This window comes from Pogona vitticeps, chromosome 3, assembly GCF_051106095.1.
Source record: "Pogona vitticeps strain Pit_001003342236 chromosome 3, PviZW2.1, whole genome shotgun sequence".
Lineage (NCBI taxonomy): Eukaryota > Metazoa > Chordata > Lepidosauria > Squamata > Agamidae > Pogona > Pogona vitticeps.
The window spans coordinates 257,393,736-257,419,832 of record NC_135785.1 but is presented as its reverse complement, the minus strand read 5'-3'; the positions used below and the strand labels follow the sequence as shown (position 1 = coordinate 257,419,832).

At 41.2% G+C, this 26,097-nt stretch overlaps 1 protein-coding gene across 1 annotated transcript; it reads left to right on the top strand.

Annotated features, from left to right (window-relative positions):
• The first annotated feature begins 1,093 nt into the window (after positions 1-1,093).
• Positions 1,094-24,590, top strand: PCF11 (PCF11 cleavage and polyadenylation factor subunit). Its single transcript, XM_020808173.3, has 16 exons — positions 1,094-1,508; positions 6,059-6,184; positions 7,989-8,177; positions 8,488-8,697; positions 9,334-10,379; positions 10,481-10,670; positions 10,858-11,302; positions 11,540-13,215; positions 14,447-14,555; positions 17,681-17,800; positions 18,242-18,356; positions 19,027-19,210; positions 22,187-22,342; positions 23,171-23,263; positions 23,603-23,638; positions 24,082-24,590. Exons 1-16 carry the CDS (start codon positions 1,245-1,247, stop codon positions 24,283-24,285), a joined length of 5,163 nt encoding a protein of 1,720 aa, XP_020663832.3. The 5' UTR covers positions 1,094-1,244; the 3' UTR covers positions 24,286-24,590.
• The last annotated feature ends 1,507 nt before the right edge of the window (positions 24,591-26,097 follow it).

Here is a 26,097-nt window from a genome sequence, read left to right as displayed (position 1 = left end):
ATAAATAAATAAATAAATAAATAAATAAATTTTAAAAAGCAACCTTGGAGGTTGTTGGGTCCTTTTTTTGGAAAGTCTATTTTAGGGCTGTTTAAATTGGTTTAAATCTAAATCTCTGCTTTTCATGGGGTACAGTACAGTATATGTTTCTAAAGCTATTGACTAATACACTGGTCTGCTAATGGATTTTTCATAAATGTCAAAGGTCAACCAAAGACGGTAGTCAGAGGTTTATTTTAAAGGTGGATAAATTGGTAGGTTGAAGAGCGGGATTATATGGGATTAACGAAGGCACAACATGAGGGTCACCAGGGAAAGCCTTTTAAAACTACTGTACAACATGAATTCGTACTGTGGATCCACCCTTTTAAGATTTGTAGGTAGGCCTCAAAGGGCCCGCATTGCCATAGCAACAGCTGAGCCAGGCACGGGCCAATAGAAAAGGAGAACTTCGGTCCACCTTCTGACCAAGTTTTAAGAACCGCCGAAGAACGGGGGGGGGCTAAATTAAACGAGGGGGATTTAAACCGTCCCTAACGTCATTTCTCGGAGGAGTCAAGTTTGTTTTCTTGAAAGAGATAAAGGAAGGCGGGACTGGCCGCCTCGGAGCGAATGAAATACCCCGGCTCCCGAAACCAACCAATCGTAGCTAACTACCCTGCTGTTCGCGGCAAGCAAGGAGGCGGCCAAGAGAGAAAGGGAGAGACGGCGGTGGGGTTGGGGCAGGAGGAGGAGGAGAGGCGGGCTAGTCCAATCAGGACGGGCCTTCTGAGAACGGGCTAGCCAATGGCAGAGCGGCCAGCGAACAAAAGGCGCTTCCTGAGGACCCGCCCCCTTCCCCCCACTTTCCGAACAATTTCGTATGACGCAGCGGTTGGAGCCGGAGGAAGAAGGCGTTCGCGAGCCGCAGGGGCCGCCGCCATTTTGTGCGTGTGTGGAGACTTCGCGTGAGGGGGGAAGCGAGAGCGGTTTGAGGGGGGGCCACCAACGGACGGCGCTGCGGCTCGAGACGGGAACGGCGGCGGCGGAGCGGAGGAGGATGATGATGAGCTAAGAAGGGGCCTGCGGGAGCCTAGCGTCGTCGTCGTCAGCAGCAGCAGCAACGACTACAACCGACACACCGGGGGCGGCGGCGGCGGGTGGAAGGGTTGCTGGGGGCCCGTCCCGTCGGTTCTCTCCTTTGCAGGGGGGGAAAAAGAGGTCGGCCCTTCGCGCGGCCTGTCAAGCCCGGCGGGAGGGAAAGGATGTCGGGCGACGGGAGCAGCGGGAGCAGCGCCTCCAGCACCACGGCGGCCGCCAGCACCGCCACCAGCACCACCACCGCTGCCTCGGCCGCCTCAGAGGGCGGCGGTGGCGGCAGCGAGGACGCCTGCCGCGACTACCAGTCGTCGCTCGAGGACCTGACCTTCAACAGCAAGCCGCACATCAACATGCTGACCATCCTGGCCGAGGAGAACGTGCCCTTCGCCAAGGACATCGTCTCGCTGATCGAGGCGCAAATCGCCAAGGTTTTTATACACTCTAAGCCGAATACGCTCTCTCTACCCCCCCAACCCCTTCCCCCCTCCCGCCCAGGCTCCTTCCTTCTTTCTAGGCCCAAATCCTCCTCTTTTTTATATTCCAGTCAGAAGCAGGAAGAGAAAAGGGTGGAGGAGGGTAGAGAATGCAACGTGTGAATGTGCGTGCCTGATTTTTTTTTTGGGGGGGGGAGCGGTCGAGAAAGCCAAATTTCTCGAGGTGTGTGTATGGAGAGGGGAAAGTTGAGAGTGAGGGATCCGGATGAAACACGAAAAGGGGGAAAACACCTCTTGTGTAGAGAGCCTCCTACGGGCCCAATCCAAACGGGCACGGGGCGTAGGTCTGCCTAGAGGCAGGATGAGGCCTAGTGCGAGTAGGATCGGGTAGGGAGGGGGCCGGTGCCGACGGGTCCGAAGGGAAATTATTCAAAATTAATAACATTTCAGATACATTTAGGTAGACCCTAGTTTTTGGATTTGAAAGTGGAGTTGCCAAGGGGAAAAACCATCTTTAAAAAAGAAAACACGTAGAAAGAGCGTGTGTATAGAGTTAAAGTAGTTCACAAAAGAGATAAAACAGTATTTCTAAAGTAGAGATAAAAGGAAACCCGCCCACGCCCCCCAAGCCCGACCTTACTTAAAACATACTGTGGGCAAACGATTTGAGATTTGAGGCCAGATAAAAAAGCTTGTTGCGTAGGTGCCTGCCATGGCGCTGAAAGCATGCGTGTAAGTTGCGGGGATAGATTGGGGAGGGGGAGAGGGACACGGAGGTGGGAGAAAAGGCACCAGGGTCCGAAGGTGAGCGGACCTGGGGCGCTAGAAGGAAGCACGATGCCCGTTTGTGCCTACTAGGAATAAATGGGCGATGGAAGGCCCCGGGGGTGGTGGTGGTGGTGTCTCATTGAAGTAGGTGGGGGTCCTCTGCTATGGGGAATACATAAGGCTTTGGCAAAGGTAGCCGTTAGGTAGGGTAGGCATATATATTGTGAAGGTGGTAAACGGCTGGGTGGGTTTTTTATGTTCTTGTGGAGGTCGATGGGGAACCTGGCATGGGAGTTGGGGTGAAGGGGGAAAAAAAGAAACAGAACAAATGATAAAATACCAGAGGTGAGGTGAAAAGCAAAAAAATCTGAAGTAGTAAAGGGTGAATGGAATTTATTAGGTAGTAGGATTAAGTTAAAAGGGGGAAATGGAAGTACAGATACATGGATATTCGCCAGAAGAAAAACACAGCAAATTTGAGGTGTGATCCTCCTCTTTAGAAATGAGGATGATAAAATGACAGGCTCTATAAGGCTGTGTAAATGAGACACACAACATGGCGGCCTGGCAGTGACTGTGCAGCAGTAGCCATGCTTTGCTGTGCCGTTATAGTCTCCTCATGTAACATGCTTTGGGCTCAGCTTTATGAGCTGTTCCAAGTGCATAGCCATCAGTGTCATTTTAAGTAGACAGGTGTGCTCTAGTGATGATGTGATGAAAGAAAAATAAGGATTATAAACAAAGATTGCTTTGTAACCTAGTGTGCTAGTGTAGATTGATGAGATTGAGAATGGATTTATGTTGCAAAGGTAGACATTTCCTTCTTTCCTTGCTCTGTTTTATGGGATTGGCATCTGTGAGAGGAGGAGGAGGATCATTATACTTCTGGTATCCTTCCGTAATAGATGTAGGGCAGACTGGCAGTGAACGGATGTGTGTCTGTCTGTGTGTGTGTTGTTTCTAGGTAGAGCAGCCCATTCATTAAGGCAGAAGAAGAAATGTTCCACCCTATCTAGGAACTGCAGCAGCCTGTAAAATCACAATATGGCGCCACAGATGCATATGGTACAAAAAGAAAGCATATACTTTAAATTCAGCTCAGGCATTTTCTGATATAATTCAGCTGGCTGCTTGCAGGTTTTGTTCTGCCTTTTACCCAGGAACATGTGACCCTTTTCTAACTTAAATTGGAGAAAAGTACTACTGTGTATATTCAAAATATATCTGCTCTCCTGTCCTTTTCCTGCCCCTTACCCACCCTTCTCAGCTTCCTGCAGGATATTGGTGTTTTTTTTTTTGTTTTGTTTTTTTTGCTTATTTAATCTAGGATTTTAAAACAATTTTTAAATGGGATAGGTTGGGTGATTTAAAGGTATTGTCCAGACAGTCCTCCCCACCCTTAATTTTAACATGTTTTCGGCTTCTCTGGAAGTATATAACATAATAAATTGCAGTAATATTGTTTGGGTTGGGGTGGTTGCATAAGTTTCCCCTTGAGTGTATATAAAGATATCTAAAATCTGTACCTCTAACTAGATTTGCCCAGCTGTCTATAGTATCCAGGATGAAAGAAGAGATTTGAGTTCTCTGGAAACCACTTTTGAAAGTGTTGTCTGGAGATGGTATTATTCTAGTGTAAACAGAGTGGTTTGATTACATTTTTAATAAATGATTCTGAAATGTGTGACTGGTATTCAAAATTGTAAATAAAATGTATGAAATATGTATTTGTCTTTTTATTTACCGGGTTTAGTGCAGAATCTGTTTCCAGAGTGTTGAATTATTCTGTTGCTTGGGTTTACAATGAAAAAGATATGAGGAGGTCTCAAAACATTTGCAGAAGCCCAACAGAATGACACAGATCTACACATTTTCAACACTGTTTTGTGTGATATTTGAAGGAGTACAGCAAGCATTCTGTTGAGAACTCTGAATATGGTTTTCCTGCAGATAAGCTTGAAGTTAACTTGCCTTCAGTTCCTTGGTGGCTTGTGTTGCTTCCCCCCCCCCCCCAATTCCACAACTGCCTGGTAATCTAACTTGGGTTTCCCTCAACTTGGTGAACCTCCAAGGTATCCCAGTGTTTCCTTTCCATATTTGCCACTTGTTTACTATAGACTTAGGTTTTCCTCCGAAGTGGCATTCCACTCATTTAAAACTGGGCTTTGCTTCCTTATTCCTGAAAATAGATTCCATGGAGGGCATGTGTCTCTGTTTCACAAGAACTTCACACAGTTTCACAGCTTTGTGTGTTGGGGGATATTTTGCAATGTGTAAAATAGCTGCTTTTCTGTCAAGGGGGAAGAAAAATACATGCTTTGAGAGTAAGATCTCAAGAGTCAGCTGTTCCTTTGGGCAGGGTTTTTAAATCAGTGCATGAAAAAATCCAGACTGCTTTTAGTATTTCCTAAGCTTTATTATAATGCAGTTATTTGGTGTAATAAGTAAAACTGTCCCAATAGTTTGCACAGCATCATGTTGTGCTTAGTCCACTTTTATCTGTTTCTAGCTGTTAGGAAATTAATACTTTCCCCTATACATCATAAATGCCTTATTTATGGTTTTGTTTCTTACAAAGGCACACTTTCCCTTGAGTTTTTCATTATGCAGCCACTCCTGGTTGAAGATTTGCTGATACACTTTGGAGCAAATTTCAGATTACGGTAGTCTGCTGAAATGGTTTCAGTAACTTTGGCAGAAAATCTCCCAGACCGTATATTTAATGGTAAAGATAAATCAAGGTTGGTTCGGGTTTGCCCCTATTGAAAAAAAACAGTGTAACATGACTATTGTCTGCAGATTTCTTCACCACATATTTGAGCTGCTTTAATGTGGAAACACTAGTTGAAGAACCAAACCTTTTCTGGTGTAGGGATTTTGGCAATGCAATCTTAGCCAGATGTTGGGTAGTAAACGGGAATTAAATTACTCCAGAACCCAAGTGATATCTACACTGATGCTTTTTGGAAGCTTGCTGCCCCTTCCTGATACGGATGAGATGCTAACATACATTTTGAATGGACCCAGGAAGGCTTCCACGTTCTTTGGAAGTTCAGTCTCGACAGAACACAGCATGAGCTGCACAAAGATGGGGCACTTCAGATATGGAGAAAAATGTCCGACTTGGCTCCTTTGGCATTGAGGAGTATCCAGACTTTGAAGACTATCTCCTATGCCAGTCTGGTTTCAAGTCCGAGCCTGTCTGTTCACTGCTGTAACTTAATTTTGGACTTATACTCTCTCTCTTTTTGCTTCCAGTTCTACAAGTTTGAACAAATCTTAAGTAGGATTGTTTCAGCTGGCCAGAGTTGGTGACATTTGCATAGTATTCGATTGGATTGTACAAAGCAACTTAATTCCAGATGTGACTCACTCAAAAACGCTGATATTCACCATCTCTCCACATAATCCCCCCTTGTATTTTATGTGGCTTTAAAAATCTTTATGCTGGTTGCTGTCCTGTCTAAGATTCCAGCAGAAATTAGTGTGTACTCCCTCAAAAAATATTCTAATCATAAAGTATACAGAATGGTTATATTGGACACCCTGCTTATAAGTTTAAGTGGAATATCCCTTTCTTCTAAAAGAACCCACAGTCTAGCATATATTTCTAAGCTGTTAGTTTTGACATAGGTTCTCAAACCACAGGAAAGAAGCTTTTTTTCATAATCGTTACACAATAGAGGTATGGTAATTTGGGGTATGGTAACTTGAAAGAGAAATCAAAATATTTTTGTTACAACTAAACGTCTCAAGTTTTCTTCTTATCACTCCAGGCTCCTTCTAATGAGAAACTTCCTGTTATGTACCTTATGGATTCCATTGTGAAGAATGTTGGAAGAGAATATCTTGCTGCGTTTACTAAAAACCTAGTTGCAACGTTTGTTAATGTGTTTGAAAAGGTATATATAGATGAGCTTTCCTAAATGTTCTTAAATTTGCTTTTGTATAAATAAATATTTGGCACTCAGTCTTGGGTTTTCTTGGGCATGAGAACTTTTTATATCTTAACTTTATTTATGTTCATCTGTTGCTCAGAAAAACAAGGAACGCAAAATATGTGTTGGTGCATAGCTTAAAATGCATATGGCATATTGAGACTAAAACGATCAATGACATGCTTTTTTGCATTTTGGCACTTATTACAATACGCTTTGTGTGTTACATCAGAAGAAGTGATTACTTGCATTGGCCACATTCCTTAGTGCTCATGGAATCACATAAGGTGTTTTTAGCCCTACGTAGAGATTTGTGATCCAAGTGAATTTTTGCAGATGCTTCTGTGCTTGTTAATTTCCAAGACCTTGGGTAACTGATAATAGAGCAATCTACAAACCTGGAATACTTAATAGAACCTGCCTGTCAAGATCTGTAAAAAAATACAGTATTTGGATACTTTATCACTGATGTGCCTCTGTCTTTTTCAGTTCTTCATTCTCCCTGTTCATGCTTTAATTGCTGCATGTCTTGGGTTCTACCACTTAGAAACAGCAGATTTGTGTTAAAGAGAAGTCATTTGAATTAATTTGAATGTTCAAGTGCTGCTTAATTTTAAAAATAGGGTGAAATACTTGAGGTACCCCAGCCATTGGGACTTCAGTCGGTATATCAGTGGTTCCTGACCTGAAATTCTGGCCCGCATTGCTGGTAGTGGAGACTTCTGATAATTGTAGTGAAGAGCATCTGGGTTACCCCAGTTTCGGAACCACATCCTGATTAAGTTTTGTTTATTTTTAAATAGTCTGTAGGTTGGATCCTTAATTATGACTAGACACATTAGTCTAATTTAAGTTCCACTGGTTTTGGAAGTTTTAAGGATAACAGTCTGAATCTAGCCTTGGCACTTGAGAGATACACCTTTGTGAAGTAATTATCTGAAAGCCGAAAAGCTGCATCTATTTGAAAGCATGCATACACTTTTTATTGGCTATTTAAGTGGTGGAAAGATGTTGAGTTAATCGATTTACACCTATTTTATGACAAGTTTATTTACTGCTTCAGGTACATTTTTACACAGAAATACGTTTTGATTTGAATCTGACAGCAAGCAGTAATGTAATGAGGCAGTTGATACTGCCTCATTGCAAATGCTGGGAACACGGGCAATGAAAAGAATTATGTTAGTTTTCTGAGTTGCTTTGAGCGTTCTATTGGGAATGTGGCAGGTTATGAGCTTTTAGAAATACAATGAGGTATTACTATATTCCAGATGTGAACAGTGCAAATTTGATAATCTATGTACCCTGTTTCCCCGAAAAGAAGACCTAACCTGAAAATAAGCCCTAGTATGATTTTTCAGGATACTCATAAGCCCTACCCCAAAAATAAGCCCTAGTTAACTGAAACCTCACCCTCCAGCATTGTGCAGCTACCAGAAGAAGATGACATGACTGTATTTAAATAAATGTACAGTAGATTGTTGTACATGAAAAAAATAAAACATCCCCTGATGTGTTTTTGAAGCAAAAATTAATATAAGACCATGTCTTATTTTGGGGGGAAACACGGTATAAATGTATATGGTCTGAAGATAACTGTGGGCCATTCTACTTCAGTAGTGTGCACTTAGTTCTCTTCAGTAGAACTTTAGAACATATACAGGAGTAGGATTATATATCTGAATGCAGTATCTGATCCTGAGTTGTTGAAAGAAACAACATATGTTATATTAACATAACAAGCCATAGAATGTTCTGTTGTTCTTAGGTGGATGAAAATACTAGGAAAAGTTTATTTAAGTTGCGTTCCACATGGGATGAAATTTTTCCTTTGAAGAAACTCTATGCTCTTGATGTCCGAGTGAATTCAGTAGACCCTGCTTGGCCCATAAAGCCTCTTCCCCCTAACGTGAATACTTCTAGCATCCATGTGAATCCTAAATTTTTAAATAAATCGGTAAGTTGTGACATCTGATCTGATACATATTGCTTTAAATTGTACTTATCTTACTTTTTGTCAAGACTCTTAAGAATTCATGTCAAGGTAGTATTTAATTGAGAATAGGGAGCTAGTTCTCATCTCTAAATTAAAGTTAATTATTAGCTACTTGTTGGATTGGTGAATTGAATAGATACTGTGGTACATGCCTGATGATAAATTGTGTTTAGAAGCAAGAAAAATGTTTAAACAAAACAGGGGAATCTAGCTTTGAGTTAATAGTTCTTTCTTCACATATCTAAGAATTGTTTTACCATTTTCTCGGTAGCCTGAGGAGCCTCCTGCCCCTAGCCCTGCAATCTGTTCTCCTCCCGTGTCTTGTTCTACGGTGTCTTCTACTCCAGTTGTTCCTGAAATGCAAAAGAATTTGACTCAAGAGCAGCTAATAAGACAACAGCTACTGGCAAAACAAAAACAGTTGTTAGAACTTCAACAGAAAAAATTAGAACTGGAACTAGAGCAGACTAAAGCACAACTGGTGAGTAGGCTAGCTGTAACTGCAGTATGTGACAGGATGGAGTATTTTTCTTGCTGACAAAGTAAACAAGGTCTTTAGTATCAATAATCTGTTCCTTTGATTTTAGGTCACTAGCATAACTTCTGTAGGCCACATAGTTATTTTCTGAATTGGAGAGCTAACTACAGCTTGTAGCTTGCCTTCATCTCTTCAACAGCCACTTTCTCTATTCCTGTAATGATATGAGTTTGTTCAGAAATTATATTCATTTGTTTATGGAAGTCATTTATTCTGACTACATGTTAGAGTTGGTTTGCAAACGACTGTTTCTGTTATGGCAATTTTCATGCTCCTGGATGTGATTTAGCATAGTTTGGTACTTGAGACTGTTGCATTACAAGTTTTCCTGTCTTTTGCTGATGTTTTGAACAAATGCAGTTTAAGCTAAGACTGGAAAATCATTAATAAAGAGAAGCTACTCCAAAATTTATATCTGTATGGTGATATTTTATATCTTTCATGCCTACATTTCTTTCTTATTGTAATAAGTTGAAACTCAAAGATTGCGCCATGCATTAATGGAACACGTTTCCTTGTGTAGGATTTTTGGAATGCCCGTGTTTTAAATGCTTACTTTTTTCTTTTTCTGTATTTTAGGCAGTTTCTCTTAGTGTTCAACAAAGTGGCCCAGGTGTGGGTCAGGCGTCTTTGAAACAGCATGTTCCACAGCCACCTCACATGCCAATTAAAACTCCCAATCAGGTTGGTTTGCCACCGGAGAAAAAACGTCTGTCACCACCTCAGGATGTCAAAGTACCCAATAGAGATCCTCGTCTTAATAGAACAGGTCAATATTCTTCTCATTCTAAAGATCAAAGCCATAGGAAAGACTTCATCATTAATCCAGTCAGTCATCCTGATCCAAAGGCCAGCAAAACTCTGCAGGCCGAAAGGCAAAATGTATCAAAACAAGAGAAGCAAAAGCAGAGTGAAAAATCTCAGAAGTTTGACCAATTTGATTCAAAATCACCATCTCCCTTGCAAAACAGGCCCCTTCATGCTAAAGAAGCAAGAAACCAAGAGTGTGAGAACACCAGGGTGTCTGAAATAAGTAAGAGAGATCCCAGATTAAAAAAGCATCTTTTAGAGAAGCCAGATGGTAGAGATGATGATATAAAAGAAAAGAGAAGAAGCATGGAAAGAAAAGAAGAACATAGATCAATTGGTGGTAGAAGTAAAATGATCAATGGCATTGTGCAAAAGCATGATCTCAGTACTGAAGAGCCTGAAAAGCAGGGTGGGAAACTAGGGAGGTCAAGTACTCGAAAAAGGTCACGTTCCCCTAGGTCTCGGTCACCATCTTCCCATTCTCCGAAACGAAGAGAGAGAAGGTCTCCCAAAAGAAGGCTTAGGAGTCTCTCTCCTGGGTCTAAAATTGGGAAGCCTCGGCAGTCTGGGCCAAAGCAGTCTCACACAGAAGAATTTGGGCCAGGAACACGAGATGAAAGGACCTCTAATAAAAGGAGCCTTAAGCAGGAAGTGAGAGACTCGAGGAGGCTGAAGAAAACTCATGAAGACCGATTGCAGGAAGGGACGAACCAGCATTCTTCAAAGGCAGCTTCAGAACCCAAAGAAAATGTGGAGAACTGGCAAGGTTCGAAGTCAAGCAAAAGGTGGAAATCTGGTTGGGAAGAAAATAAGAAGTAAGTGGCATTTGATCTTTAGCTAAAGTTGATGTAGCACTGTTTTAAGTGCTTGGTATTTGGGAAGATTGTGTAAAATAACATATTGTCTTCATTTTTAGCCCCCAGCTTGCTGACGAACATCAAGGACTTTGTAAATCACCTCATCAGAGGCATAGGGAAACTTGGGCAAGTAGTAAAGGAGTTCCATCACCTCGTGCACTAAAGCAGCAACATCGATTAAGTGTGGATGCCAACTTGCAGATTCCAAAAGAATTAACTTTGGCAAACAAGAGGGAGCTACTTAAGAAGGTAAATCAGCTTGTTATTGAGTTTATATAGTTAAGTCCAGTCTTGGTTCCAGACCAAATTAAGGAATGGAACGCGTCATGTTAATTTCTATGGTTTTACCTGGTTGTGACTATGATGGGGTTTAATCTGTAGTTTTTCTACTATGAAGATTTTCAGTATTAACCATTACAATATTCTTTTGTTGCAGGCAAATGAGCGCTTATCATCAGGTGAAATAACACAAGATGACTTTCTTGTTCTGTGTCACAAGATTCATCAGCTCTTCCAGTATCAGGAAGGAAAGCACAGATACAATGTGCGGGATAGTCCTACAGGCGAAAAAGGAATTTCAAAAAAGAAGCCTCTTCTGTCTGAATCAGACTTAATATATCACGAACATAAAGCTAAGCTAAAAAGAACACAAGTTCAGCATTCATTTCCAAGACTCAACATGGTAGATGCTGAAGAAATGTTAGACTATCACTTAAAGGATACATTTCTTTCTGGAATGGACTGTGAACAAACAAAAAGTAAATGTGGAAGTCAGTTTGGGGAAAGATCAAGACGACATTCTCCTGTTGGTGGCAGACTGTACTCGGATAATGCACCACACGATGGTCGTAGAAGACATGATGAAGCAAGCTCTTCAAAAGGTAGAAGGAATTGTGAAAGAAATACATAAAATACTGTTTATGTGTATTATAGTTTGAGAAGATAAGACAGGTGTAAATATTTGGAGGGGGAAATAACAAGTGTACTGCATTTAAACAATCCTCTTTTGTAAATGTGGTAGTCTTTAGAGTGATTTTTGCAACATTGTAGAATTATAGATTGGGAATGGATAAGCTGTACTTTTCTAGTAGGTAACGATATTGTCTAATTTTTTAAAGGTGTTCGAGAGGAGCAGAGACCTCAATTCAATGAACATTACAAGAGAACAAGATATGAAGACACAGAGAAACCATTTACTGAGAGTTCAGGATCACGATTTGGAGTTAGTGAAGGAAAGCAAAGATTTAGTTCATTGATGGAGGATAGACCTCACTTTGAGAGCTCTCCTAGAAATCCTGGCACAAGGACAGGGGGAGAAGGACAAGCATCTCATTTTGAAGGGCCTGCACCTACAAATTCCAGAATTGAAGGACCACAACCACAAACTAATTTAAGGTTTGAAGGGTCCTTAAGTCAGCCATCTAAATATGATGGACCCCCAGGCAAATCTGGAGGGAAAGGTTCTTTGATATTTGATGGACCACCAGCACAAATGGGTAGTGGTTCCTTGAGGTTTGATGGACCTTCAGGTGTGGGAAATGCAATGCACTTTGAAGGTCCTATAGGGCAACCAGGGGGAACTTTGAGATTTGATGGTCCCACAGGTCAGTCTATGGGTGGCATAAGATTTGAAAATCTTCATGGTCAGCCCAAAGGTGGGATGAGGTTTGAGGGTCCTCATGTACAACCAGCCAGTGGGATTAGGTTTGAGGCTCCTCATGGTCAGTCATCTGCTGGGGTAAGGTTTGAAGGGCCACTTGATCAGCCTTCAGGTAGTATGAGGTTTGATGGCCAGCCCTCAGGCGGAATGAGATTTGAAGGGCCACATGGCCAACTTTCAAGTGGGATAAGGTTTGAAGGGCCTCATGACCGTCCTGTGGGACCTCATGGCCCCCCAGGTGGTGGAATGAGGTTTGAGGGACCCCATGGTCAGCCTATAGGGCCTCATGGCCAGCCTGGGGCTGGTCTGCGGTTTGAAGGGCCACATATGCAGCCAATGGGACCTCTTGGCCAACCAGGAGGCAATTTGCGTTTTGAGGCACCACATGGGCAGCCTATGGGTCCCCGTGGGCAGCCAGCAGGTGGTCTGAGATTTGAAGGTCCCCATGGGCAGCCTGGTATTGCACCAAGATTTGAGGCACCACACGGGCAGCCAGGGATTGGCTCCAGATTTGAGGGTCCTTCAGTTCAGTCTGCTGGTGGGCTTAGGTTTGAAGGGCCTATAAATCAAACAGGCCCACGATTTGATGGCTGTCCATCAAGATTTGATGGCCAACCAGGTCAGCCATCACTTTTGCAAAGACTGGATGGATTACATGTGCAGGCTGGTCCAAGATTTGAAATGGGTCCTTCTCAGCCGGGCCCTCGGTTTGATGGTCCATCAGGTCAGCAGGTGCAATCCCGATTTGATACACCAATATCTCAACGGTTTGAAGATCAGGCTACACGATTCGACCTTCCTCTTGGTCATCAAGGTCAAAGAATTGAAAACTTATCTAACCATCCTTCAAGACTAGAAACACCACCTTACGGACAAACTGGGCCTTACAATGAACCTCCAAACCAGCCGCCTTACAATGGCCCATCACAAGGAATGCCATTCCAGAGGCCTGAGCCAATATTTGAAAATCCGCAAGGACCAAACTTCAATGGGCTGCCTGTTGCTGGAGCACAGGGCTTTCCAAATGCACTTAATAGGGCACCTGGAGCTTTTTATGATGACAAGAATCTTCAAGGCCCTCAATATGGAAACTTTAATAATATAACTGTGGGAAATATTCAACCACCACAACAGGTAAGAGGACTTGCAGAATTTTTCCTTTGCACAACTTTGGCAAGTTAATTCTCATGTGAAACCAAGATACCTTCAGTGGAACTGTTGCAGTCCTTTTGTCGTAGATCCAGTTGAAGTAACTGTTCAGGAAATGAGAGAAAAAATGTCTTCAAATTTTCATTTTATTCCCTTCCTGAAAGCAAAGTGGAATTTATGCTTTAGTGTTTGATTAACACAGTTAGCCCTCCTTCCTCCAGAAAGTAAATAACCACAATCTGGTTTCAATATTGATATTCCAAGTTTAATATTAATTTATATTTTTGTTGCTTTTTCAGTTTGCTTTTTTCTGTGTTTTTTTGTAGCTGAATGTAAAACTCTGATGTAGAACTTGTAGTTAAAACAACTTGAACATTCGGAAGTAAATCAAGCTGCTTCAAGTCCCAATTAGAGTATAGCACCATTGAACTTGTGGGATTTACAGAACTGTTCATTCACTATTAAGGAATTACAGTGGTGCCTCACTTGATGAGGATAATTCGTTCCGTTCAAATCGCTGTTAAGCGAAATCCTCGTCAAGCGAAATTTAAAAACCCATTGAAATGCATTGAAAACCAGTTCAATATGTTCCAATGGGTGAAATACCTGCTCATTTTGCGAAGATCCTCCATAGGGCAGCCATTTTCCGGTGCCTGTAAAGCAAGGAATCCGTCCTAAAGCACAACGGGGAGCTATTTTGCATAGCCAGTGGCCATTTTAGAGCCGCCGATCAGCTGTTTTAAAATCGTCTAGTGAAAAATCGGTTCCCGAAGCAGGGAACCAATCATCGTTAAGCGAACTTTCCCCATAGGAACATCATTTTGCGATTGCAATAACGATCACAAAAACTTCATTGTAAAGCGATTTCATCGATTAATGAGGAAATTGTTAAGAGAGGCACCACTGTAATTCAGTAGCTGAAGTTCTGGTGCACAGTTATAGAAAAGCTGCAATTTAAGGTGAATGTCATAAGCTAAACAGTATCTGCTGCAGGGCAAGTTGCACCTACAGATGTTTCTTAACTTACAACCATTAGCTGCTGAAAGCTAGATTTTTGTTTAACTGCTCAATAAGTGTTTGGTCAGTGAATTGTGGTTGGTGGTAGCAGCTGGATTTAGACCTCCTGCATTGAGCAGGTGGCTGGACCTTATAGGTCTCTTCCAACTCAATTATTCTGTAATTTTATTATTCTAAAACAGTGCTTTTCTCTTGACAGGTTCCTGTTATGTCAGTAGCAGCTGCTCAACCTGTTCCTTACAGTCAAGGGCAGCCACTCTTACCGGTTCAGGCACAAAATCCTGGAAGCTTTGTCCAGAATCAACCAGGTAAGTATTTAAACTTTTTGTCCTTTTAATTTAAATGTTAGTCTTTATGAACGCTTAATATTGTCCAAATATTATTCTTTGTTATTCAAAATATATATATTTGAAATACATATGGTATTTTTGCTCCATAAGACGCACTTCCCCCCCAAAATGTGTGGGGGGGGAAGTCTGTGCATCTTATGGAGCGAAGGCAGCAATTTCGTTCCCCCTGGCCCCGGGGGGGAGAGCGTCGCAAGGGTCCGGGTAAGCCTTCTAGGACCCTTGCGACACTCCCCCCCCCACCGCACGGGGCCGGGTGTGTGTGAAATCGCCAGCTTCTGGGAGTCTTCTGAAGCTTCCCAAGCCTCAAAAGACTCCCAGAAGCTGGTGATTTCACCCCTCCTGGCCCCGTGGGGGGTGGGTGGGGGGAGCGTCGCAAGGGTCCAGGTGAGCCTTCCAGGACCCTTGCGACATTCCCCCCACCCCCGCATGGGGCCAGCGCGGGCGAAATCGCCAGCCTCTGGGAGTCTTTTGAGGCTTGGGAAGCTTCAGAAGACTCCCAGAAGCTGGCTCTTTCGTCCTCTCTGACCCCCGGGGGGGCAGGTTGAGTCTCGAAAGGGTCCTGGAACACATCCTAGGACCCTTTGGAGGCTCACCCTGCCCCCCCCCCCCCCGCTGGGCCAGAGGAGGGGAAATCGCCAGCTTCTGGGACTCTTCTGAAGCTTCCCAAGCCTCAAGAGTCCCAGAAGGTGGCGATTTCACCCCCTCTGACCCCCGGGGGGGCAGGGTGAGTCTCTAAAGGGTCCTAGGGTGTGTTCCAGGATCCTTTAGAGACTCACCCTGCCCCCCCCCGGAGGTCAGAGGGGGCGAAATTGCCACCTTCTGGGACTCCTGAGGCTTGGGAAGCCTCAGAAGAGTCCCTGATTTCGCCCCCTCTGACCCCCGGGGGGGGCAGGGTGAGTCTCTAAAGGGTCCTGGAACACACCCTAGGACCCTTTGGAGGATCACCCTTCCCCCCCCCCGCCGGGCAATTTTTCCCCTTCTGGAACACTTTTGAGGCTTGGGAAGCTTCAGAAGAGTCCCAGAAGGTGGCGATTTCGCCCCCTCTGACCCCCAGGGGGGCAGGGTGAGCCTCCAAAGGGTCCTAGGTTGTGTTCCATAAGATGGACCTCTCCATAAGGCTCACCAATTTTTAGGAGAGGAAAACAGATTATTTTTTTTCCTGTTTTCTTCTCTTAAAAATTTGATGCGTCTTATGGAGCGAAAAATACGATATTCATGTCATTCTGACATTTTTGGGTAGGACGTAAGGACTTAAGCTGGCTTGTCTATCATGCTTTATAGGTAGTTTGAATAGAGGTGGGAAATCAAGATGGGGATCATGTGCTTTGAAGGTCCAGATAAACAATTAATGAATGTAGAAGATAGGCAAGAATGGGAGAGTTTGGAGAGAAAGCTATGGAGGGAGGAAAGAGCAAATGAATTATTTGAAGGATGGGATTCTGCTAGTCCAAGGGCTAGTTGATCTGCAAGGTTAAAAGAATGGTCTGAAGTTTGCTGTTGTGGGATTATATTGCATGAAGGGAGAGCTGAAGTGGGTATTATGACTTAAACTGTGTTGCAAGATCTGAGCTTGCTGCTTATAAATTCCTGAACTTGCCATCAAGAACCATGTCAGAATAATTGATTGAGGGGGCCCTAATGCAACATAATTGCCAATGTATGGGTGTAGTTATGAGCTGCGTATAGATGAATCTTAAGTAGCACATGTTAGGGCAAATACTGTACAATTTTTCTCTTAATACAGTGCTGCCCCGCATAGCGACGATAATCCATGCAGCCAAAATCGTCGCTGTACGGATTTGTTGCTATGCGAAATAAAAAAGCCCATAGGAATGCATTAAAACCTATTTAATGCGTTCCTATGGGCAAAAAACTCACCTTTATGCGAAAATCCTCCATACGGCCACCATTTTCGCTGCCCGGTAAGCGAGGAATCTGGGCGAAAACACAGCGGACGGCCATTTTTTTAACCCGGCAGCCATTTTGGAACCGCCGATCAGCTGTTGGGAAATCATCATTATGTGAAAATCAGTAAGCGAAACAGCTTACCAATCATTGCAAAGCGATTTTTCCTCATTAGAAACATCGCAATGCGATCGCAAAAACGATCGCAAAAAAATTGTCATTAAACGGGGTGCCCGTTAAGTGAGGCACCACTGTATTTGTATACTTACTGCTTTTGGCTTTAAATATTGTCCTTTTAATGAGGTAAGCTGCATTGAGTCCTTAAGCACAAAGGCAGAGTAAAAATATTTTAAATAAATGAATAAAATAAATCTGCATCTGAGTTACTATCAACAAGTACAACTAAAGTAGCTCAAATAGTGTAATTTAGAAACAAGGTTTTTTCAGTTGTTTGTTTTAAGGCATTTGGCAGTCTAAGGAAGTGCCACTTCAAAGACTAATAGATTTGTTGTGGAATAAACTTTCATGAATCAGAGTTAATTTTTTCACGAGCGAAGCAAACTATTTTTATTCAGGCCTTCCCTCCAGTCAATACTTGATTCTCTCTTCTCATTTCTCCTTTATTTATCTTTATTCTAGTTTCTTGGTTTTCACGTTTTCATTTGAAAATGTATGTAACTATGTGTTTTTATCAATTGTCTATATTATATTGGAAGCTGCTCAGAGTGGTCGGATAGACCAGATGGGCGGGATAATTAATTAATTAATTAATTAATTAATTAATTAATTAATAAATAAATAAATAAATAAATAAATAAATAAATAAATATTAATTGAGTCAGATATATCTAATGAAATGAGCTGTTGTCTGCAAAAACTTGTGCCATTGTAACATTTTATTAGTCTTTAAAATGTAGTGAGACTCTGTTGATTTGGCCTACAGATTCTCTAGTGTCATTTGCCCTTTCATGCATATAGGAAAATGTTTAAAGAAGTGGATGGAAGTGGCATTGTGATGTTGAAGAAGGGGAAAATTAAGTACAGAGAAAAGGAATGTAAATGTATCTGGCAGATAACCATGTTTCTTTTTAAAGCCTCAGTATGTAATAAATAAATGATGGTAAATTACATTGAATTTTCTAGATCATCTAAATTATCCCCTTCCCCCCAATTTTTAGGCAATGTCCCACTTTCTTATCCGGATAATCATCTTGGACAATTGGATGTAAATGAATTATATTCAAAGTTACTTTCGACAGGAATCCTCAAAGTTTTACAGTCTGATTCAACTTCAGCACGTAAGTATAATTTTCACTTTTTTTTGTTCTCTTGTTTTGAACTGTTAAGAACGTTAAGCTGTTCTGTGATAGAAAATAATTTGTGGCATCCTTTATATTTTGATTCAAAAGTATTTGCCATTTTGTAGCACTCAGAAATAGTTAACATAATGAGTTACCTTTTGCTGGGAGGGATTTAGCAGATTTGAGAAAAACATAACCTTTTGAGATGGGGGTTTAAGAGCTGAGAAAAAAGTTACACTTTTCCTTGTTCAAGCCAAGCGATAAAGTTGGAAGACAAAGTAGTCATACATTTTAAAAATACTAATGTCCATTTTTATGTTTAGAAATGGTTAAAGAAGACTATAATGTTGTATCCTAGAAAAAACTACTTTAATTTCACAAAAGCAGAATTTATAAACCTTCTAGCCCACACTTGACAACATGTCTTATCTTGTTTAGAAGTCAATGAAGTTTCTACTCAGCCAGCTCCGGAAGAGGAGGAAGAAGATCAAGACCAGAATGAGGATCAAGATGTCCCAGACTTAACTAATTTTGTAATAGAAGAACTGAAACAGTATGTATATTTATAGGAAAAGCAGGGGGTGTAACCCAATGTTCCAGGTAGTCATGTCATCTTAATTAAGTAGGCAATGTAATTGTTGGATCAAAGAACACCTGAATTTAATTCTGATTACGTAGAAAACTTGTTTTAAGGGAGGAAGAGTGCTGTGTTCACATATTAACTACCTCAGCATTTTTGAAGTATGCTTTTTATAGAACTACACAGGAAATACTTTGTAGTTTTCTAGATGAAAAGATCCCATCTAACAAGTTTTCATATAGCTTCATTTGCTTTAAGTGCTTCTCTCTGATACGCATTGGCCCTTTGTAAACCTGTATAGCTTTCCTCCCTTTTTTTCCTTCGATTTCCTCTCCCAACCACAACTTCTGCAATCCAGTTCAAGAATTCGCTAAGACTGAACAGGTTTACTGATCCATGAATGAAAAGGTGACCCCAGAGAGGTTTGTCTTAACTCATCATGTCAGCCCCATTCTGTATTGCTTTAGGTCATTAATAACTTAACGAATGACTTGGAAATTTGAAACCATTCTTAGCAATCTTCTAGCTTGAAAACAAGAATGGTCTGTCATTGAAGCAACAAATCTTTTAATTTTGATTCACTTTTTGTCCCTAAAGTAATGGACACCACTCAGTTTCTAAGAGGTTTGTGACTTATTTTCAGGCGCTACGATAGTGTGATAAACCGACTCTACACAGGCATTCAGTGCTACTCTTGTGGAATGAGGTTTACGACTTCTCAGACAGATGTATACGCCGACCACTTGGATTGGCACTATCGTCAGAACCGCACGGAAAAGGATGTTAGCAGAAAAGTCACTCACAGAAGATGGTACTACAGTTTAACAGTAAGTGACCAATGCTTATTTTATTTTATTTCTGGGGCCCCTTTCTCCTTGTGTTATGGAACACAAGGTCGGGCTTACAGAACACGGTAAATTATCATGTTAAAAAGGAATTAAACTCCTGAGGTGTGAAAAAATCAGTCGAAACAACCCTTAAGAGCAAGTTAAAGAACATACATGAAATAACATCCAGCACCCAAAGTCATTACTGCTCAGTTAGCTGTTACTTGTGTAAAAAGTATGGTCTTCACTTGTTACCAGAAGGACAGGAAGGGGGCCAATGTGGTTTCCTGGGGCAGGGCATTCCACAACCTGGGAGCAGCCACAGAGAAGACCCTCTCTCAAAGCACCATCCAATGCGGCTTCCCTTGAAGATCTTAAGTGCCAAGAAGGCTCATATGGGGAAATGAGATCCTTGAGACAGCCTGTACCCAAGCCCTATAGGGATTTATAGATCATAATCCATACTCTGAATTGGGCCTGGAAATAAGACTGGCAGTCAGTGATGCTATAGTGACAAGGAAGTTGTGTGCTCCTTGTAACTGGCCCCGGCCAGCAGACTGGCTACATTTTGAATCAGCTGATGTTTCCAAACTGTCTTCAAAGGCAGTTCCAGATAGAGTACGTTGCAGTAATTCAAGTGGGATACAGCTGAGGTATGTGTCACCATTGCCAAATTTGGCATCTGCAGGAATGACACATCACCTTTAGCCTGCAGCCAAGCTCTGAGGTTGGATCCAGGAGTACATCCAAGCTATGCACCTGAGTTTGCAGGGGGAGTAGTTCTGCCTCTTTTGGATTAAGTTTCAGTTTGTTTGATCTCATCCAGGCCATAACTGACACCGAGCCAGCTTCCATGGAATTTGATGGAAAGGAGAGAGAGTTGAATGTTGTCAGCATATTGGTCACATCAAACTCCAAACTGCAGTCAGCCTCTCCCAAGGTTTCATGTATATGTTAAATAACACAGGGGACAAGACAGAACCTGGAGGAACATCACTTGCCAAAGACTAGGCTGTTGAGCAGGAATCACCCAGCACCACTTTCTGAGTTGTTCCCTCGAGGAAGGACTGGGGGCCACCTTAAAACAGTGCCTCCAAGTCCCACCCCAGAGGGACGGCCAAGAAGGATACCATGGGTGATGGGATCAGAGGCGACTAAGGTCAAGCAGAACCAACAGGGACACATTTTCCCTGTCCAGTTCCTGGCATAGGCCATTCACTGGGTAACCAAAGGTGTCCCCATCCCATATCCAGGCCTGAAGCCCAGATTGATATCAGTCTGTAGTATCTGAGCATATAGAGGAATTGCTATATTTCAAGGGATTGACATGCACAGGCACAAAAAAATTACACCTTAAGCTAGCTTAAATAAAAATGAGTGTTTCTGAAAGTTCTATACTAGACTATGGTCTCTCAAAAATGTTATTAAATCCCTGACAAATTATTGTCTCTAAATGTTTGTAATTCCTTTGCTGTATACTTCAGGGCAGCTGCCTACTGCTTTTTGTAAATCTTTGGCTGCCAATCTTAACTCACACTCTCTGGCCTTGACCCACTTTTCTGCCAGTACAAGTCAGACAGGCAATACCTTGCTCTTTGCAGTCTGCTGCCAAAGTGGCCTCTGGTGGTCTATTGAGAAGTGCAGTGTTTCCATCTCTCTTCAAGAACTGTTTTGCAGTTGCAGTGGCTAAATATTAAACATCCCTTGATATATTTATACTCTTATCAAACAGATACATCTTTTCTGAACTAGAAGTTTTCACAGATGGCAGTTGCGGGTAGAACTCCCAGTCCCACCGTTGAGTGGGTATTCCCCACCCCGGTCAAATTTTGACACTGGGAGCTGTCAGAACAGCAAGAAGTAGAGCAGCCCTCTATCCTACACCATTTCTTCAATCCTCTGAAAAGCAGGATTCTCTGTGGCTCGCAGCCATGCAGGTGTGGGGGGGGAGCAAAATGGGACTGGAAGTTGTTTTATTCTGAAAGTCAGCTTCCCTAGCCAGGAGTGCATTTACACAGTAGAAGTTAGTGTGCGAATTTTATCCGTTGATTAAGATGTTGCACATGGCTGCAGTGACACAAGTCTTCATTATGTCTGTCTTGGATTACTCCAGCACGTTCTGCATGGGACTGTTTTTGAAAAGTATTCAGAAACTTCGACTGGTTCAAATGTTGCAGCAAGACCACTGACTAGTACTGGTTACAGAGAGCATATCACTTCCTCTATTAGATAGTGTTACTGGCTGTCAGTCTGTTTCTGAATTCAGTTCAGAATGCTGCTCCATATTGTCACTCATTCAGTCATTTTGGGGCATTTTTGTTTATATTATATCTCGCTATACTTTAAATTGTGTTCATTGCTTTAACATGATTGTGAGCTGCCTTGAGTCCCCTGTGAAGAGAGAGGCACCATATAAACTAAATTAAATTAATATGTTCCTGACACTATACTGCCTGTGACATTTGTTTTAATCCCAGTGTCTGGGTGCTTGCTCCTTCACCTTTTCAGATACTATAGGCGAAAACAAAATAAATAAAAAAGACAAAAATGTTGTGGCACCTTAAAGACTTCCTTTTCAGATATCAGTATACTGGCCATAAAATGGAGAACAAGTTTTTCAACTAAATTGTTATTAATTGAAGGTTGTGTTACTTGACAGTTGGAATCAGCCTTATATTTAATGTATTTTGGGTTAATTTTGATGAACCAGAGATTTTACATAGTGCAGGAGCAGAAGTTCTGTTTTTAAGGAAGCATAAGGGTTCAGAGGGGGATGTACAACATGGTTTCATCTTGTTCCTTAAAACCTGATCGTAGTGCTACTGTATTGATGCTTCCCTATGGGGAGATGTTGTCTGCTTTTGAATTTAATGTTTTGGGAGTGTATATGAAAGATAAATAATCAGGAACTTTGATGGCAGGTCAAAATATTTAGAAACAATTTTTGGTATTTTTTATATTTGTGTTTTTCTTTAGGACTGGATAGAGTTTGAAGAAATAGCAGATTTAGAGGAGCGTGCGAAGAGTCAATTCTTTGAAAAAGTGCATGAAGAAGTAGTGTTAAAAACACAAGAAGCTGCTAAGGAAAAGGAGTTTCAAAGTGTCCCTGCAGGGCCAGCTGGAGTCGATGAAGTAAGTATTACTGTCTAGCTCCTGGCCTCAGATCTGTTTTATTTTGTGAAAAATTACTAAATTGTGTTAATTTGTTCTTATTCATATACCCCAGTATTTGAAATAGATGAAGAGAGAGGAGATCATTTACATGTGTTTTACTTCTGTTAAATATGAAGATCTGCAGCTCAATGCTGATCTTGTTGTAGTTAGGGTATTATGATAAGGAAGGAGGAAATATGATAAACTAAATCAGAATATACTGGCCTTCATTTTTATCAGTTCTTGGTGGAAAAGAAATCCTGTTTAAATAATGTCTGGTAGCCCTTAGTGTACAAGGTCTGTTTATTATGTTCATTAAAAGTCATAAACAAATGGTGGCCATACTTTTGAATAGTTGGCTGTAGCAAATTCCTGGGTCTATTTCCCTAGCGTGGCAGTCTGGCTGCCAGTTGTTTATGACTTCCAATGAATATAATAAATCATAAAACCTTATATTCAAATGTGATGCTTATGGGTCTTGTTCAGATTTCTAGCCCCCCTCCCCTGGCCTTAGTCCCTAGCTCTCCAAGATGCTGAAAAATTCCTCTGCAAAGTTTCTCAGCATGCCAGAGCGTGTTTCTGGGATGTATAAGATGATGCAGGGGTCACGGTGTTTCTTCTTCGTGGCCTCTATGAAGGTGCACTGATGGAGGCTAAACTGCACACACTCCGCTAACTTTGGAACCTGTGAGAACTGAGCTAAGCAGTGGGAGTCCCGTCCCCTTTCGAGGGTGTAACCCATCCATTCTATGTAGGTCTCGGTAGATCATAGCCAACAAGTTTTATCTGCTTTTCTGTTCTTTTCAGAGTTGTGAAATCTGCCAGGAGCAATTTGAGCAATATTGGGATGAGGAAGAGGAGGAATGGCACCTAAAAAATGCAATTCGTGTAGATGAAAAGGTAATGTTGAATGTGGGCTGCTTTAAAAACAACTGTTTTAATTTTAGGCAGGTGGTATCCCTTGAATTACTCTTTTCATGTTTGTACTACAACTGAGTCCCCTCATTCCATGCAGTGAATTGTTTACAAAACCCCAGCTTGAAAGCAAGGCCTGGCTTAACATTTAAATATAAGCAAATGGAAGCCAAAACCTGCTACTAGTACAGAAGATTTAAGTGGTTTTAATTGGTACTCGGAAGTTCCAGTTGGTTTGCAATGTAAAACAATGCATTTTAAAATATGTAGTAGCATATTTGTTTGAAGATGTGAAGATTTATATTGTTTATCTTCCCTCTTCAGATCTACCATCCATCGTGCTATGAAGACTATCAAAAGGTAAGTGCATTCGTGTTTTGATTTTGTCTTTTGTTTTAATGAATCATAGTTGGTTGGCAGCTAGTCTTGGCTTTTTTCCTGAGAGTGTTGAAAATGTGAAATAGTTTTTTTACTCTGCTGAAGTTTGAATCACATAATGAAAGCTTAAAAATGATGAATGTGGGCTTGTTGGATCTCTTAAAATCTTCCTGTTTCATTCAAGTCAGATGCAGCTGTGAAACAGTGAGAACTAGAAATGCTTTTTAAAAAGAAATCTGGACCCCTAGAATTCCTGCAAGAAAAAAGTATTTCATGAGAGATACTAAAGATCACCCAGATGACACATAGTTATAAAAGCAACATTTTACATTTACCATCTTCAGTCTTCTCTCTTTTTTTAAAAAAAGTTATGAAAGACCCAGTAGTAAAAAAATATTTTGTTTGGTATTGATTTTGGCTTACAGACCTCATCCTTTGATTCAACGCCATCACCCAGCAAAACACCTGTAGAAAACCCACTAAATATTATGTTAAATATTGTCAAGCAAGAAGTACAGGACTCTTGTAACAGCCCCAAAGTTGAGGAAAAGCCTGATGAATGTATGGAGGAGAACACACCTGCATCTGCTGAAATTAAAACGGAACCTGAAAAGGTTGAGTCGGTTTAACAAACTGTGATTTTTTTATATTGCAGAAAAGGTACTGTGTTCTAGCTGACTCTAGAAGGCAAATAATAATTTTTATATGAATAAAGTGTTCTCCTGGGGCAGGGCCCCAGCTACTTCTTTGGTTAATAAATACATTTTTGTATTTGGATTTCTTATTGCCTGCACCGTGTCAGGTGTCTATTGTGTGAAAGTTCTGTAGATGGCGTACAAATATAACAGGAATAGATTGTATATATAAGAAAAATTGTATAATTTTTTTTCATTTGTGGAAATGTAAATTATAAATAAAAGATATTTTTGCTATCTATGGAGTGTAATATTTATGCACACCATCTAATAAAAAGAATTTCTGTTTTGGGGTGTTTTAAATTAAAATCAACACAAACTTCTACATCAGCCTTGTGTTTAAATAGGATTCTGAGGTGAAAGTACAGGCTTAGAAGTTTGTAAAGGAAAGAACATTTCTGTTTCAGAAGAAATTCTTGAAAACACTGGATTTCTTCACTTGACCTGTGTAAACATGCAGACATTTAAAAAGAAAGAGGTGACACAATAAGATAATGTGCTTTACTTCACGTGCCAACAATTTACAGCAAAATCAGTGTGTACTTGAGGGAAGAAGCAGACTCAGATTTTCATAAAACATTTCCTACCATTCAACACACATGAGAATTTAGTGCAACCAAGCCAATTTTCTTTACATTTTATATAGAGAAAAATTAATGTAAGATTGCTCCGTTGCAATAAAATTAATGTTTTTGTTGGTTTCTAACTTGGGTTTAGCGTAAAAAGATTACCAAGAGATGTTAATATTTATTTCATTTAATAAAGTAGAATGAAGCATATTCTAGTCTGAATCTCTTTATTTCATGGTCTGCTTTGGGGAGAGATTGAATTTGTCTCTGTAGGTTATGACTATGTGCGTGGTGATGTGGTCGAATGTGAGAGGGCATTGTGTTTAATTTACAGTGGTACCCCGCATGACGATGATAATCCGTTCTGTGAAAATTGCTGTTTAGCAAAATCATTGTCATGCGAAAACCGTTTCCCCATTGGAATGCATTGAAACCCATTTAATGCATTCCAGTGGGGAAAATAGTCGTCGTCCAGCGAAGATCGCCCATAGGGAAGCCAGTTTGCGAGTGCCGATCAGCTGGTAAAATGGCTGTCCTGCGAAGCATGGGTCCCAAAAACGCAGGGAAGCCATTTTGCAGAGCCGCCAATCAGTTGTAGAAATTGTCATCTTGTGAACAAACGGTCCACGAAGCACGGACCAAATCATCGTCCAGTGAAAATCCCCCATTGGAACGAATGTTTTGTGAATCGCTATAGCAATCGCAAAACCTCATGCGGATTTGTCGTTTTACGAGGTTGTCTAGCGAGGTACCACTGTATGTATATTTCCAAATGTTCAAAGATACTTGAGATAAAACACTAGAATATATAGGAGGATCACTCTGCCTTGTTTAAAAAAAAAAACAAGTTGCCATACTCTTTGGCATGAAATGGGCCTTGCATAAAATAAATCCTTGCTTCCTCATTTTAACATATGGAATAAATGTGCGTATGTTTTAATTCATCCTCTTGCCCCACATAGGAAGGGGAACAGTAAAGTTTGTCTTATTGGTGCAAGAAACCTGTTGATTCCTCCTTTGCTTTTTACATCATTGTAATAATATGGACTTGGAACTTAAATGTACTTTTAAAAGCTGAGATTTTTAAAGATGATAATTGAACAACAAAATTTAACTTGGGGGGAAAGACCTCTGTGTCAAATGTCAACCATGGAATCAAGTAATGGAGTATAGTTTT